Raw genomic sequence first — 15,957 nt, forward strand, 5'->3', positions numbered from 1 at the left:
ATGGCTGATCATCCAACTCAATATTCCATCCCCGCCTTCTCTCCATACCCCCTGATCCCTTTAGCCACAAGGGCCACATCTAACTCCCTCTTAAATATAGCCAATGAACTGGCCTCAACTATCTGCTGTGGCAGAGAATTCCACAGATTCACCACTCTCTGTGTAAAAAATGATTTTCTCACCTCGGTCCTAAAAGACTTCCCTCTTATCCTTGAACTGTTACCCCTAGGTCTGGACTTACCTAACATCGGGAATAATCTTCCTGCATCTAGTCTGTCCAACCCCTTAAGAATTTTGTAAGTTTCTATAAGATCCCCCCTCAATCGTCTGTATTCTAGAGAGCAGAAGCCGATCCTATCCAGTCTTTTATCATATGAAAGTCCTGACATCCCAGGAATTAGTCTGGTGAACCTTCTCTGTACTCGCTCGATGGCAAGAATGTCTTTCCTCAGATTAAGATACAAAAACTGTACGCAATACTCCAGGTATGGTCTCACCAAGACCCTGTATAACGGCAGTAGAACCTCCCTGCTCTTATACTCAAATCATTGTGCTATGAATGCTAACATACCATTTGCTTTCTTCACTGCCTGCTGCACCTGCATGCCTACTTTCAATGACTGGTGTACCATGACACCCAGGTCTCGTTGCATCTCCCCTTTTCCTAATCGGCCACCATTCAGATAACAGTCTACTTTCCTCTTTTGCCACCAAAGTGGATAACCTTACATGTATTCACATTATACCGCATCTCCCATGCGTATGCCCACTCACCCAACCTATCCAAGTCACCTTGCTGCCTGCTAGCATCCTCCTCACAGCTAACACTGCCCCCAGCTTCGTGTCATCCGAAAACCTGGAGATGTAGCATTCAATTCCCTCATCCAGATCATTAATATATATTGTAAATAGCTGGGGTCCCAGCACTGAGCCTTGCGGTAACCCACTAGTCACTGCCTGCCATTCTGAAAAGGACCCGTTTACTCCTACTCATTGCTTCCTGCCTGCCAGCCATTTCTCTATCCACATCAATACTGAACCCCCAATACCATGCGCTTTAAGTTTGCATACTAATCTCTTATGTGGGACCTTGTCGAAAGCCTACTGAAAGTCCAGATAAAACACATCCACTGGTTCTCCCTTATCCACTCTACTAGTTACATCCTCGAAAATTGCTATAAGATTCGTCAGACATGATTTACCTTTCATAAATCCATGCTGACTTTGTCCAATGAATTCACAACTTTCCAAATGTGCTGCTATCCCATCTTTAATAACTGACTCCAGAATTTACCCCACTACCGATGTTAGACTAACTGGTCTGTAATTCCCCGATTTCTCTCTCCCTCTCTTTTTAAAAAGTGGGGTTACGTTTGCTACCCGCCAATCCTCAGGAAGTACTCCAGAATCTAAAGAGTTTTGAAAGATTATTACTAATGCATCCACTATTTCTGGAGCTACTTCCTTAAGTACTCTGGGATGCAGCCTATCTGGCCCTGGGGATTTATCGGCCTTTAATCCATTCAATTTACCCAACAGCACTTCCCGACTAGCCTGGATTTCACTCAATTCCTCCAACTGGTTTGAACCGCGGTCCCCTGCTATTTCCGGCAGATTATTTATGTCTTCCTTAGTGAAGACGGAACCAAAGTAGTTATTCAATTGGTCCGCCATATTCTTGTTCCCCATGATCAACTGACCTGTTTCTGACTGCAAGGGACCTACATTTGTTTTAACTAATCTCTTTCTTTTCACATATCTATAACAACATTTGCAGTCAGTTTTTATGTTCCCTGCCAGTTTTCTTTCATAATCTATTTTTCCTTTCCTAATTAAGTTCTTTGTCCTCCTCTGCTGGTCTCTGAATTTCCCACAGTCCTCTGGTATGCTGCTTTTTCTGGCTAATTTGTACGCATCATCCTTCGCTTTGATACTATCCCTGATTTCCCTTGTTATCCACGGATGCACTACCCTCCCTGATTTATTCTTTTTCCAAACTGGGATGAACAATTTTTGTAGTTCATCCATGCAGTCATTAAATGTTTTCCATTGCATATCCACCGTCAACCTTTTTTAAATTAATTGCCAGTCAATCTTGGCCAATTCACGTCTCATACCCTCAAAGTTACCTTTGTTTCTGAATTAACAATGTCACTCTCCATCCTAATGAAGAACTCAACCATATTATGGTCACTCTTGCCCAAGAGGGCACGTACAACAAGACTGCTAACTAACCCTTCCTCATTACTCAATACCCAGTCTAAAATAGTCTGCTCTTTCGTTGGTTCCTCTACATGTTGATTTAGATAACTATCCCTCATACATTCCAAGAAATCCTCTTCCTCAGCACCCCTGCCAATTTGATTCACCCAATCTAAATGTAGATTGAAGTCACCCATTATAACTGTTTTGCCTTTGTCGCACGCATTTCTAATTTCCTGTTTGATACCATCTCCAGCTTCACTACTACTGTTAGGTGGCCTGTACACAGCACCCACCAGCGCTTTCTGCCCCTTAGTGTTTCGCAGCTCTACCCATACCGATTCCACATCCTCCAAACTAATGTCCTTCCTTTCCATTGCGTTAATCTCCTCTCTAACCAGCAACGCTACCCCACCTCCTTTTCCTTTCTCTCTATCCCTCCTGAATATTGAATATCCCTGGATGTTCAGCTCCCAGCCTTGGTCACCCTGGAGCCATGTATCCGTGATCCCAACTATATCATAATCATTAATGGCTATCTGCACGTTCAACTCATCCACCTTATTACGAATACTCCTTGCATTGAGACACAAAGCCTTCAGGCTTGTTTTTACAACGCTCTTACCCCTTATACAATTATGTTGAAAAGTGGTCCTTTTTGATTTTTGCCCTGGTTTTGTCTGCCTGCCCCTTTTACTTTTCACCTTGCTACCTATTGCTTCTACCCTCATTTTACACCCACTGCCTCTCTGCTCTTGTACCCATCCCCCTGCCACATTAGTTTAAATCCTCCCGGACAGCACTAGCAAACACTCCCCCAAGGACATTGGTTCCATTCCAGCCCAGGTGCAGACCGTGCTGTTTGTACTGGACCCACATCCACCAGAACTGGTTCCAATGCCCTAAAAATTTGAATCCCTCCCCCTTGCACCATTTTTCAAGCCACGTATTCATCTGCAATATCCTCGTATTTCTACTCTGACCCGTGGTACTGGTAGTAATCCAGAGATTATTACCTTTGAGGTCCTACTTTTAAGTTTACCTCCTAGCTCCCTAAATTCACCTTGTAGGACCTCATCCCTTTTTTAACCTATATCGTTGGTGTCAACATGCACCACGACAACTGGCTGTTCACCCTCCCCCTCCAGAATGTTCTGCAGCCGTTCAGTGACATCCGTGACCCTTGCACCAGGGAGGCAACATACCATCCTGGAGTCTCGTTTGAGGCCGCAGAAACCGCCTATCTATTCCCCTGACAATTGAGTCCCCTATTACTATTGCCCTTCCATTCTTCCCCCCCCCCCTCATGTGCCGCAGAGCCACCCATGGTGCCATGGACTTGGCTGCTGCTGCATTCCCCTGATGAGCCATCTCCCTCAACAGTATCCAAAATGGTATACCTGTTTAGGAGGGAGATGACCGCAGGGGACTCCTGCACTACCTGCCTACTGCTTTGCTGGCTATTGGCCACTCGTTCCCTTTCTGTCCTCTTACCTTTTACTGCGGTGTACGTGCTATTCACGACTTTCTCAGCATCGTGGATGCTCCAGTATGAATTCAGCCGCAGTTCCAATCGTTCAATGCGGTCTGCCAGGAGCTGCAGCTGTACACACTTCCTGCAAACGTAGTCACCAGGGACACTGACCATATCCTTGATCTCCCACGTGTTGCAGGCTGAGCAAACCACGGGGCCAATCGCCACTGACATATCTTACTCCCAAATTAACTCTATATTAAATATTAAAAAACACAAAATTTTATCCTTTAAACTTTACTAATAAATACTAATAAATACTGTACACTCAACTCCCAGAATCCTTAACTCCCAGAATCCATAACCTGCAGGCAGAAATGTAAAAATGTAAACCCGGTCCTCTTCCACCAATCAGAGGCTTCCACCAGACTCCTTCTCTGGAACGTTGCCGATTTTGATGTATTTACAGCGCAGGTACTCCTCCCCTCGCACCAACGGCTCCCTGGGCCTCTGTGAAAGCAAACCCCGCGATGTATTTTATACTTACAGCACAGGTATTCGTCCCCTCGCCCCAACGGCTCCCTGGGCGTCTGTGAAAGCAAGCCCCGCGATGTATTTTATACTTACAGCGCAGGTACTCCTCCCCTCGCAACAACGGCTCCCTGGGCCACTGTGAAAGCAAGCCCCGCGATGTGTTTTATACTTACAGCGCAGGTACTCCTCCCCTCGCACCAACGGTTCCCTTGTTTCTTAAATTTACAATGTCACTCTCCATCCTAATGAAGAACTCAACCATATTATGGTCACTCTTGCCCAAGGGGCCACGCACAACAAGACTGCTAACTAACCCTTCCTCATTTCTCAATACGAAGTCTAGAATAGCCTGCTCTCTCGTTGGTTCCTCTACATGGTGGTTTAGAAAACTATCCCGCATACATTCCAAAAAATCCTCTTCCTCAGCACCCCTGCCAATTTGATTCACCCAATCTATATGTAGATTGAAGTCACCCATTATAACTGTTTTACCTTTGTTGCACGCATTTCTAATTTCCTGTTTGATGCCATCCCCAACTCCACTACTACTGTTACGTGGCCTGTACACAGCTCCCATTAGCGTTTTCTAGCGTTTAGTGTTTCGCAGCTCTACCCATATCGATTCCACATCCTCCAAGCTAATGTCCTTCCTTTCTATTGCGTTAGTCTCCTCTCTAGCCAGCAATGCTACCCCGCCTCATTTTGCTATCTGTCTATCCCGCCTGAATATTGAATATCCCTGGATGTTCAGCTCCCAGCCTTGGTCACCCTGGAGTCATGTCTCCGTGATCCCAACTATATCATATTAATTAATAACTGTCTGCACATTCAACTCATCCACCTTATTACGAATGCTCCTTGCATTAAGACATAAAGCCTTCAGGCGTGTTTTTACAACACTCTTACCCCTTATACAATTATGTTGAAAAGTGGCCCTTTTTGATTTTTGCCCTGGATTTGTCTGCCTGCCACTTTTTCAAGCCACGCATTCATCTGCAATATCCTCATATTTCTACTCTCACTTGCCCGTGGCACTGGTAGTAATCCATAGATTATAACCTTTGAGGTCCTACTTTTAAGTTTATCTCCTAGCACCCTAAATTCACCTTGTAGGACCTCATCCCTTTTTTTTACCTATATCGTTGGTGCCAATGTGCACCACGCCAACTGTCTGTTCACCCTTCACCCACAGAATGTTCTGCAGCCGTTCAGTGACATCCCTGACCCTTGCACCAGGGAGGCAACATACTGGAGTCTTGTTTACGGTCGCAGAAACGCATATCTATTCCCCTTACAATTGAATCCCCTATTACTGTTGCCCTTCCACTCCTTTTCTCCCCTCCTGTGCCGCAGAGCCACACATGGTGCCATGAACTTGGCTGCTGCTGCCTTCCCCTGATGAGCCATCTCCCCCAACAGTATCCAAAATGGCACACCTGTTTAGGAGGGAGATGACCGCAGGGGACTCCTGCACTACCTGCCTACTGCTATGCTGGCTAGTGGCCACCCGTTCCCTTTCTGTCCTCTTAACTTTTACCTGCGGTGTGACCAACTCACTGTACACGCTATTCACGACTTTCTCAGCATCGTGGATGCTCCAGTATAAATCCAACCGCAGCTCCAATCGTTCACCAGAAAAGACATGAATTCGGGGTTTTTGTACGGACTTTAAAAGAAAGAGAGAACAACACGATGGCAGCGTCCACGGGCTACATCGGAAACCTTGGCACTTTTGACAAGAGTATAGAACCGTTCAGCTCTTATATGGAGAGAGCAAACATGTTTTTCACGGCAAACAATATAACGGAGATTAGTAGTGAAGAAGAGATAGTGTGGCGGGACTGTCATATGCTGAGAGAATGGAGCAGCTGGGCTTGTACACTCTGGGGTTTGGAAGGATGAGAAGGGGATCTTATTGAAACATATAAGATTGTTAAGTGTTTGGACACGCTAGAGGCAGGAAACATGGTCCCGATGTTGGGGGAGTCCAGAACAAGGGTCCACGGTTTAAGAATAAGGAGTAAGCTATTTAGAACAGAGACGAGGAAACACTTTTTCTCACAGAGTGGCGAGTCTGTGGGATTCTCTGCCTCAGAGGGCGGTGGAGGCAGGTTATCTGGATGCTTTCAAGAGAGAGCTAGATAGGTCTCTTAAAATAGCGGAGTCAGGGGATACAGGGAGAAGGCAGGAACGGGGTGCTGATTGGGGATGATCAGCCATTATCACATTGAATGGCGGTACTGGCTCGAAGGGCCGAATGGCCGGCTCCCGCACATATTGTCGGTTGTCCTTTTATTGAATTTCTTCAACAACATAATGGTTGAACACAAACTCAAAACCGACGCTAGGGTCGGGTGAGCGGGCGTAGGGAAGGGTAGTGGGATATATCTCCGCTTCTTTCACTTCATCGTTGGTTCTGGGGGTTGTCTCTTTTTTTTCGTCTTTTTCGAAATTCTTTCTTTCTATTTATTTTCTTCTTTCTTTCCCTATTTTCCTTTTTCCCTATTTAGTTATTAGTTTATTAAATGTTAAAAATTTAAGCAGTTCAAAAAATGTACAATTGTTATGTCGATTACTTTCTCCTTGTACAATTGGTTCTAATAAAATAAATATATATATATTTTTAAAATATTTTATTTATTAGAGGTAATGTGCATTACACTGATTTAAGCCCAAAATAACATAATACATTTCCTGTACCACTTCTTGTTTTAAACTTTAAAAAGGAAAGTAGAGAGAGTTAGATAGGATAGTAAGTGCGTGAAAGAGTGATCAAGAGAGACCCGTAGAAACGTAAAACACGAAAAAGTGATAAAAAGAAAACCAAAGAAAAAGAAAGAGAAAAATAGAGAACAGAAGATATAAGAAAGTAAAATAAGATAAAAACCTACTTCGTATCTTTACACATCCCTCACCAGGTCTTGAAACCATTTATTGTCAGTAATAAAATAAATATTAAAAAAAACTTTGGCGGCAACTCAAATGATTTGTATCCAAAAGGAGTGCTGATTTATCAGACAATTCCTGCATCTGTGACGTTGCTGTCTCTGTAGATGTCAACTCTCTGTGCTCAGCCCCTTCCCTATGCGCACTTAGAAACATAGAAACATAGAAAATAGGTGCAGGAATAGGCCATTCGGCCCTTCGAGCCTGCACCGCCATTCAATATGTTCATGGCTGATCATCCAAATCAGTATCCTGTGCCTGCCTTCTCTCCATACCCCCTGATCCCTTTAGCCACAAGGGCCACATCTACAGTAACTCCCTCTTAAATATAGCCAATGAACTGGCCTCAACTACCTTCTGTGGCAGCGAATTCCAGAGATTCACCACTCTCTGTGTGAAAAATATTTTCCTCATCTCGGTCCTAAAAGATTTCCCCCTGGTCCTTAAACTGTGACCCCTTGTTCTGGACGTCCTTGTGAACATCATTGCATGCATCAGGTGCATGCAGTGTCATGGCTGCATCTATATTTCATTGAAGGCTCACAAACCTTTTTGTTCCTTTGATGTACAGGCAACTGAACCACCTTCCCTGTCACCACCTTCAGCCATGATGTCGACAGACGTTCCCAAACTCTGTAGCTCTGAATACACAATATTAATAAAACCATCAGGTGACAATTGAATGTGAAGGATGACATTGCCTTGTGAAGCAACAAAGAGCATTACAGTGCAGCGGAGATGTGGAAAACATCCCATCCAAACAAGGTATACCCCTGCAAATTAACAGAAACTAAAAGCAGTAGACCACCTTGCTCTTCATTTCTGCTTTAGTGTAAATTTCATACTTCCACTCATATACTCAATAGTCCCAACTCGTTAGGTCTCATTTCATTATTCAAATATGTACAAAATGCCATCTATATTGCAAATGCGAAATGCTTAAAGTATCCTTTCCTCTTACAATCATTCTACTGCTACTTCTCCTTGGATCACAGTCCCTGCTGTGACCAGGGGGTAATGAAAATGTGCAACTCTCCGTACAGGAGGCTCAGAAAGGCATTTACCCTGGCAATTGAGGACATTGCTCACAAAAAATAACTAAAAACAGAAATAACAAGCTATGATGTGCCTGCATTTAAGAGGGGGCTGCATTGTCAACCATGGGAAATGTAGAGCAGTGAGCCTCACGGCTGTGGTATACAAATTACTGGAGTATATTGAGGGGAACGATATATCTATATTGTGATGGATAGGACTGTTTATGGATAGCATAGTTTTATGCATCAGAGATCATATATCACAAATGTGATTGAATTTTCTGAGTAATTGATGGTACAAGTAGATTCAGTGTATTTGCTAATGTTCCACGTGATAGGCTGTTTGGAAGGTTTTATCACAAGTGATCCAGGGGAGCTAGCTGACAGGATAGAGAATTGACCGTGTAAAGAAGTAAAGGGGGAGCGCAAGGTAGGTGGGACTAGGGGAAAATAATTGTTCGGCACGGACTTGTTGGGCCGAGATGGCCTGTTTCCGTGCTGTAATTGTTATATGGTTATATGGTTATAGGATGAGGGTGGAAGTTTGTTTTACAGACTGCAGGCCTGTGACCAGTGGTCTTCCCCCGGGATTATTGCTGGCCCCATTGCTGTTTGTGGATTATATCAAAGATTTGGATGAGAACACAAGGCATGATTATCAAATGATGCAAATGGGTGTTCATCTGTTGGGCTGAGGAATGTTGAATGGAGTTTAATACAGATAAACTCAAGGTGTTGCATTCTGGGAAGACAAAGCAGGACAGGACCTTAGAGAATGTCAGGGTTCATCAATCACAATATTGAGTGTAGAAGTCGGGACGTTATGTAACAGGTGTACAAGACTTTGGCAAGGTCACATTTAGTGAATCGGCTTCCGTTCTTGACATCCTGTTATAGGAGAGATGTTATCAAATTGGAAAGGGTGCGGAGAATACTTAAGAGCATGTAAAAGCATTGTGCCAGGACTCGAGGGCCTGAATTACATGCAGAGGTTGAGCATGCAAGCACTTTATTCTTTGTAGCGCAGGAGGACGAGGGATAATCTTATTGAGGCAGATACGTTTGTGATGGGAGTGGATAGTGTCTTACACCCAGAGGAGGAGAATGAAAAACCAGAGAACATACTTAAGGTTGGAGGAGAATGACTGGCGGAGACCATTTTCACACAGAGCGTGTTGGACATATGGATTGATCTACCAGAGGAGGTAGTTGAGGCAGGAGCTACCACACATGTAAAATATATTTAAACAGGTGCACGGATCGGAAAGTTTAGAAGGGTAAGGACCAGGTGCAGGCAGGTGGGACCAGTACAGATGGGGCATCTTGAACCAACGAGCCTGTTTCATTGCTGTCCGAGTCTATGACTTTATGATTTGGATTAATAAAGCCAAACCTGGAGATGATACATATAATAGTGCAGCACGGGAACTGGCCCTTCAATCCCCAATATCTGCACCAACATTATCATGCCAATTTGAACTAATCCCATCTACCTGCTCATGGACTAGATCCTCTATTCCCTGAATGTGTCAGTCATGTGTCAGTCTAAACAACGTTTCCACCACCTCCTCAAGCAGGACCTTCCAGGAACCGACCAAAGTCTGTGTAAAAACATGTCGTCTGCCCCTTTAAACATTCCTCTCTCCAGTCAGAGACATCCCCACCCTGGGAACAAGACTGACAATATCTATGCCCCTTATATTCAATACTTCTATTAGGACTCCACTCTGCCTTCATTACCTAGATAAAACAAACTAATCTTTGTCTGCCTTAACTCAGACCATATTTCCAACTGATGTTTATTCTAGTGGATCATTTGACAGCTTTCCTCATGGTCCACAATTCTGCAAATTGTTTGTGTTTTTTTTTTAAATTACTAACTCGACCAGCAACGTTTTTGTCAAATTGTGGACATGATCAGAAATTGCAGCGGTTCCAGAACTGATCCTTGCAGAATACTATTGGTCACGAACCCAGTCAGTATAACACTCCTCCACCACTATTCCTCTCTCCTGTTTCCCCTTGCTCTAACCCCTTTGGTTCTATTCACTTCACCAGTCTTCACCATTCTGCAGCATCCATTCCCCTCCCATTCCACTCACCTGCCACTTGGATGAGATTCGATGATTCCTTGTTTGATGAATCTCGGTCATGATGGATTTCGCCACTTGGGTCAGTTCCAGGGCCGTGAACCACGTCTCCTATTCCTCTCCTTCGGTATTGATATTGTTCCCTTTCCTCGTCGGCGGCTTCACATTCCATTGAGGTTCCGCTCTCAATCCCACTTTGTTTTTCTGTTGTTGTTCCTGTGTTCTGACCATCTTCCTTTGATGAGGTGCCTGGCCAAATACTTTTGAGGAGTTTGCCCACTTTACCTAATTTCCCACCTGAAAAAAAACCATTAATTGTAGGTTGCACTGCAATTTCAAATTGAGAAAACCATAGGTTGGGAATCGCTGGCAGCAATCTGATCTGACATTCTGGGGCAAGTGGAAGTTAATGGTAGCCTTAGCAACAGCGCAGATATACAGGCCATTCGGCCCAACCAAACCAAAATGCCTCATCAATGCTTGTCCCATCAGTCCATGGTTTGACCATAATCTCTCTAAACCGCTCTGTCAAAATGTATTTTGGGGAAAAGATTTAATAGGAATCTGAGGGGTAACTTGTTCACACAAAGGGTGATGGGTGTATGGAACAAGCTTCCAGAGAAGGTAGTTGAGGCTGGGACTATCCCGTCGTTTAAGGAACAGTTAGAGAGGTGGATGGATAGGACAGGTTTGGAGGGATATGGACCAAACGCGGGCAGGTGGGACTAGTGTAACTGGGACATGTTGGCCAGTGTGGGTATGTTGGGCCGAAGGGCCTGTTTCCACACTGTATCACTCTATGACATGTTATTATTGTATCTGTTTCAATTACCAGGGCGTTTCCGTTCAACGTGAATGTCCTATCCTGGTTCGATTTCTCGAACTTACATCCAAACTTACTAATCATACCTGAACATCCCCACTGAATTCATTTCTTCAGTTGAGACGGCAGTCGGCCCAACATTGACCCCCAAGTGGCGCACCATTCACAGGCCTCCAGTCTTATAGACAATAGACAATAGGTGCAGGCGTAGGCCATTCGGCCCTTTGAGCCAGCACCACCATTCGATGTGATCATGGCTGATCATCTCCAATCAGTACCCCAAGAAGCAAGTTACAAGATACATTTATTTGTCACATGTGCCAGATGGCACAGTGAAATGTGATTACCACACAGCCATACAATCAAAAATAAAGAACACGACACATGATAGAGTTCAACATAGAAACTTCCCCATGCAGCAGTATCAACGTTTCCCACAGTGAGGGAAGGCACCAAAGTCCGTCTCTTCCTCTAATATTCCCCAATGTTCACCCGTGGTCGGGGCCACCCCGAGTCCACCGCAGTCGCCGCTACCGGCGGCCCAATGTTCAGGCCCGCTCGCCGGGGTGATGTAAGTCCGACGTCGGGGCTGGGGAACATCCGCAGTGGCCTGGACATCAGAGTCGGCCACCTCCGACCTGAGTCCGCGGCTCCCAAAATCCACAGGCCGCGCTGGGCGGAGTTGCAACGCTGGCGGTCCTCGGCAAAGGGCCCCAGGACTCCGCGATGCCGGTCAGCGCCACCCGCGTAGGGAGCTCTCCAAACCGCAGCTCCACAATGTTGGAGCAGCGGCCCAACACATCCGAACCCAGGTAAGCATCGCCCGCTCCGTGGTGAATTCAACGCTGCGCCGCCGCTGTTGCAGCTCTGGTCCGGTTCCCGGTCCACTGCATGAAAGTTCGCTCCAATCCAGCTGGTAGGCCGAAAGGTGGGGGGCGAGGACGCGACTCGGAGAAAAAGTCGCGTCCCCGCCAGGAAGCGACTGGGAAACAGTTCCCCCTTAACCTGCCCCCCTCCCCCACATAGAAAAGTTCAGGTTTCCCCCCAAAACAGAAATTAAACTCACTATTTTTTTTTAAAAGGTCGAAAAGACGAACAGGCTGTCGGCAGAGGCTGCCGTCAGTGCAGCACCCCCAGTGGCGCCCCGTTCCTGCCTTCTCCCCACATCCCCTGACTCCGCTATTTTTAAGAGCCCTATCCAGCTCTCACTTGAAAGTATCTAGAGAACCGGCCTCCACCTCTGAGGCAGAGAATTCCACAGACTCACAACTCTCTGTGAGAAAAAGTGTGTCCACACCTCCGTTCTAAATGGCTTACACCTTATTCTTAAACCGTGGCCCCTGGTTCTGGACTCCCCCAACATCGGGAACATGTTTACTGCCTCTAGCGTGTCCAAACCCTTAATCTATATTACTAAATCTATGATGTTGACCGCTTTTGGCCGACTGTGCTGTGATTTCCGAAAGAACGCCGCCACCTACGGCCATCATTTTTGGCCACCTCGCTCAGAGCCCCCCTCCGAGTGCGGAGGATTTTTAATGTCGGTTAAAAATGAGAGGGATATTAATGTTTTTTACAAAATTCACTATTCTCTCTGCTACCCCCGCTGGCGGCAGGGGGAGGGACTATAAAACACGGAAGTGTCATGCCTCACTCAGTCTCTGCTGGACCCAGGAGGCGAAAGGGTCACGGCTCTCTGAGCTGTGGATCTACTCCACGGTGAGTCCCCTCGATGTGGTTTTCCCTGAACTGACGTGTATTTTGTTGGCCTGCTTGCAACGTGTTTTGTCCCGCAATTGTTTGGCGTTTATAAACTTGGTTTCAGCGAACTGATGTGTATTTTGTCGGCTTGCTTGCAATTGCTTGGCGTTTTGAAACGCTTGCTTGCAACCGTTTTCAGATGAATAAAGCATGAATAAACGTTTTATTAGATCAGCACTGTGTTCAAGTTTAAAATTGGCGCTCATTCTGTGTTTTTGGCTGGGTTGCAAGATGGCGCCGATGACGTCATTTCCGGTTAGCGACAAGATGGCGTCGATTACGTCATTTCCTGTTGGTGGCAAGATGGCGCTGACTGCAGAAGACACAGAGTGCAGGCGCTTCTGAATAATTCAACAGCACTGGCTGCTTTTTTTTATGGTAAGTGTATGTTTGTTGGACGTTATTTAAAGCATGTTTTTGTTTCACCAGCAGCCTCTACAGGAGGCTTTAAACGTTTGAATCGTTCATTTTATATACTGTCTGTTTACCATGCTCTGAAGTTACTTGACATTTTAGTATTGGCTGTGACTGTGTGTGTCTGTGTTTTCTTCAGGAAATGTTTGGTTGTAAAGTGTTTGTAAATTTGTTTTTGTTGGCTGTTTTAAATAAATGTTTACATAAAAGAAAATGTATTAGTTGTAAAGAGTTTGCAAATTAGTTTCTCTTGGGTTTTAAAATGGTTGGAACCGTTTGCAGATGGATACAGCATGAATACACATTTTATTAGATCAGTACTGTGTTTAATTTTAAAATTGGCGCTGATTCTGTGATTTTGACGACGTTGCAAGATGGCATCGACGACGTCATTTCCGGTTGGTGGCAAGATGGCGTCGATTACGTAATTTCCGGTTGTTGGCATGCAGCGGGATGGTGACGTCAAGATGGCCGCAAATGCAGCCGCTGCTGAATAATTCATGAATTAACTGCCCTGTCTATGGCAAGTGTGTGTTTGTTAGATGTTATTTAAAAGCAGCATTTTGTTTCAGCACCAGCCTCTACAGCAGGCTTTAAAGATTCGTTTTACACGTTGTATATTCAACACGTTCTGAAGTTACTTGGCATTTTAGTATTGTGTGTGTGTGTGTGTGAATATGTGTGAGTATGTGTGTGTGTGTGTATATATATGTGTGTGTGTGTGTGTGTGAATATGTGCGTATGTGAATGAGTGTGTATGTGAATGAGTGTGTGAATGAATCAGTGTGTGTGTGTGTGAGAATGTGTATGCGAATTAGTCTTAAAAGTGTGCTTCGTTGAATGATGACTTCAGAGAAAAATTATTTCTTAAAATTTGACTGCTGACTTTCTCTATATTAAAATTGTCTCTTTTTATCAACAGGAAATTGTCATCCAGAGGCAGTGAGCAGCAGAACACAACAAGAGACGCAGAAAGAGACACAACAAGTAAGAACTTAATAATTCTCATCTTTAACATTTAAATTGTTCTTATATTTTAAGTCATTCACATTTTAAACTTAAATAAATCCTTTTTGCACTTTTGATGCCTGTGTGTTCTTCATCACAATGGGAAGCTAATACGCAGGGATGGCTGCTCTGTGGGAGAGCCACTAAGAGTGAATGGGGGAGGTTGTGGGGAGATGCACTGAATGTGTGGGTGGGAGTGGAATGGCAAGGAGCAGAGTGTGGGGGGGGGGTGAAGGTAGGTGCGGTGACTGAGTGAACTGTCAGCGTACCAGGCATGAGTGACTGCACTGCCAGCCCAAGAGCCGTGAGTTAGTGAACTGCCAGCCAACCAGCCGTAAGTGACTGAACTGCCAGCCCAATAATCCATTGTCCACCCTCTCCCACTTCTCTCTTACAGCCTGCCCCCTGTTTTGGACAGAATTTCTGGCAGTTTCTCAGCCGCCAGCCTGCCAGGTCCGAGTGACTGTACTGCCAGGCCTCAGTGACGGAGCTGCCAGCCCTCAGTGACTGAGCTGCCAGCCCAAAATCCATTCGGCCCACAAACTCCATACTAGCCCTCTGGATACCAGTACCCTCGGCCCACAACACTCATACTAGCGCAACAGAAAGTGCCACCCCCCCCCCCCCCGGCCAGCAATATTGGAATTGGTGCAGAGGTGGAATATTGCATAGGGTGACCAGCCCTCCCGTGTGATGCTGGGACCCAACGGGTCCCACAGTCTAGTAATCTTATATGTTTCAATGAGATCCACTCTCATCCTTCTAAACTCCAGAGTGTACAAGGGGGGGGGGGGGACTGGCAATCACCAAGGTGCAGAGTTAAGTTGTGTAACAGCCGCAGGGCAGAAGCTGTTCTTGAACCTACTGGTCCGGCAATGGAGAGACCTGTAGCGCCTCCCGGATGGGAGGAGGGTAAACAGTCAAAATGCTTACTACGGCGCAACTGCAGGCGTTGGTGAGAGTGTAGAGGGATTGACGGCTGGCAAACCCATCATGGGTCAAAGGCCAATTTCTGCGCAGTATGACCCATGATTCTGGGCAATGATATTTTGGCTAAACTTTTGTGATAACATAAATCAAACTGCAGCGATTTATTACACAGTTCCACAATCCATCCACATGTGACTGTGCGATCCCTGCAGATGTAAATTGTCTGTGCTCAGCCCCTTTCCTATTGCCACTTCTTTTGTTAACCTCGGTATTTGCAACAGCCCATTGTCAGGACAACATTTATATTTCACAGACGGCTTTACAAACCTTTCTGTTTCCTGGATGTAGATGTCACTGCATCACCTCCCCAATCGCCACCATCAGCCATGATTATGGCAATTGTTCCAAAATTCTGTGGTTCTGGAATGAACAATATTAAGATAATCGTCAAGCTACAATTGAATGCGAAGGAAAACTTTACCTGCCCTCTGTGGCAGGGAATTCCATATATTCACAACTCTCTGGGTGAAAAAGTGTTTTCTTACCTCAGTCTTAAATTACCTCCGCTTTATTCTAAGACTGTGGCCCCTGGTTCTGGACTCGCCCAACATTGGGAACATTTTTCCTGCATCTAGCTTGTCCAGTCCTTTTATAATTTGATATGTTTCTATAAGATATCCCCTCATCCTTCTAAACTCCAGTGAATACAAGCCTAGTCTTTTCAATCTTTTCTCATAT

At 45.2% G+C, this 15,957-nt stretch overlaps 1 protein-coding gene across 1 annotated transcript in view; it reads right to left on the reverse strand.

The window, feature by feature from the left end:
* Positions 1 to 15,607, reverse strand: part of LOC116969563 (NACHT, LRR and PYD domains-containing protein 12-like) — a 53,087-nt gene extending 37,480 nt beyond the window's left edge. The window contains exons 1-3 of the mRNA XM_033016402.1: positions 15,547 to 15,607; positions 10,296 to 10,580; positions 7,705 to 7,797 (exon numbers count right to left, since the gene is read on the reverse strand). Of these exons, the coding sequence (XP_032872293.1) occupies positions 7,705 to 7,797; positions 10,296 to 10,580; positions 15,547 to 15,607 (439 nt within the window). The remainder of the gene's footprint in view (positions 1 to 7,704; positions 7,798 to 10,295; positions 10,581 to 15,546) is intronic.
* Between the last annotated feature and the right edge of the window lie 350 nt (positions 15,608 to 15,957).

This window comes from Amblyraja radiata, unplaced genomic scaffold (assembly GCF_010909765.2).
Source record: "Amblyraja radiata isolate CabotCenter1 unplaced genomic scaffold, sAmbRad1.1.pri S79, whole genome shotgun sequence".
Classification (NCBI taxonomy): Eukaryota; Metazoa; Chordata; class Chondrichthyes; order Rajiformes; family Rajidae; genus Amblyraja; species Amblyraja radiata.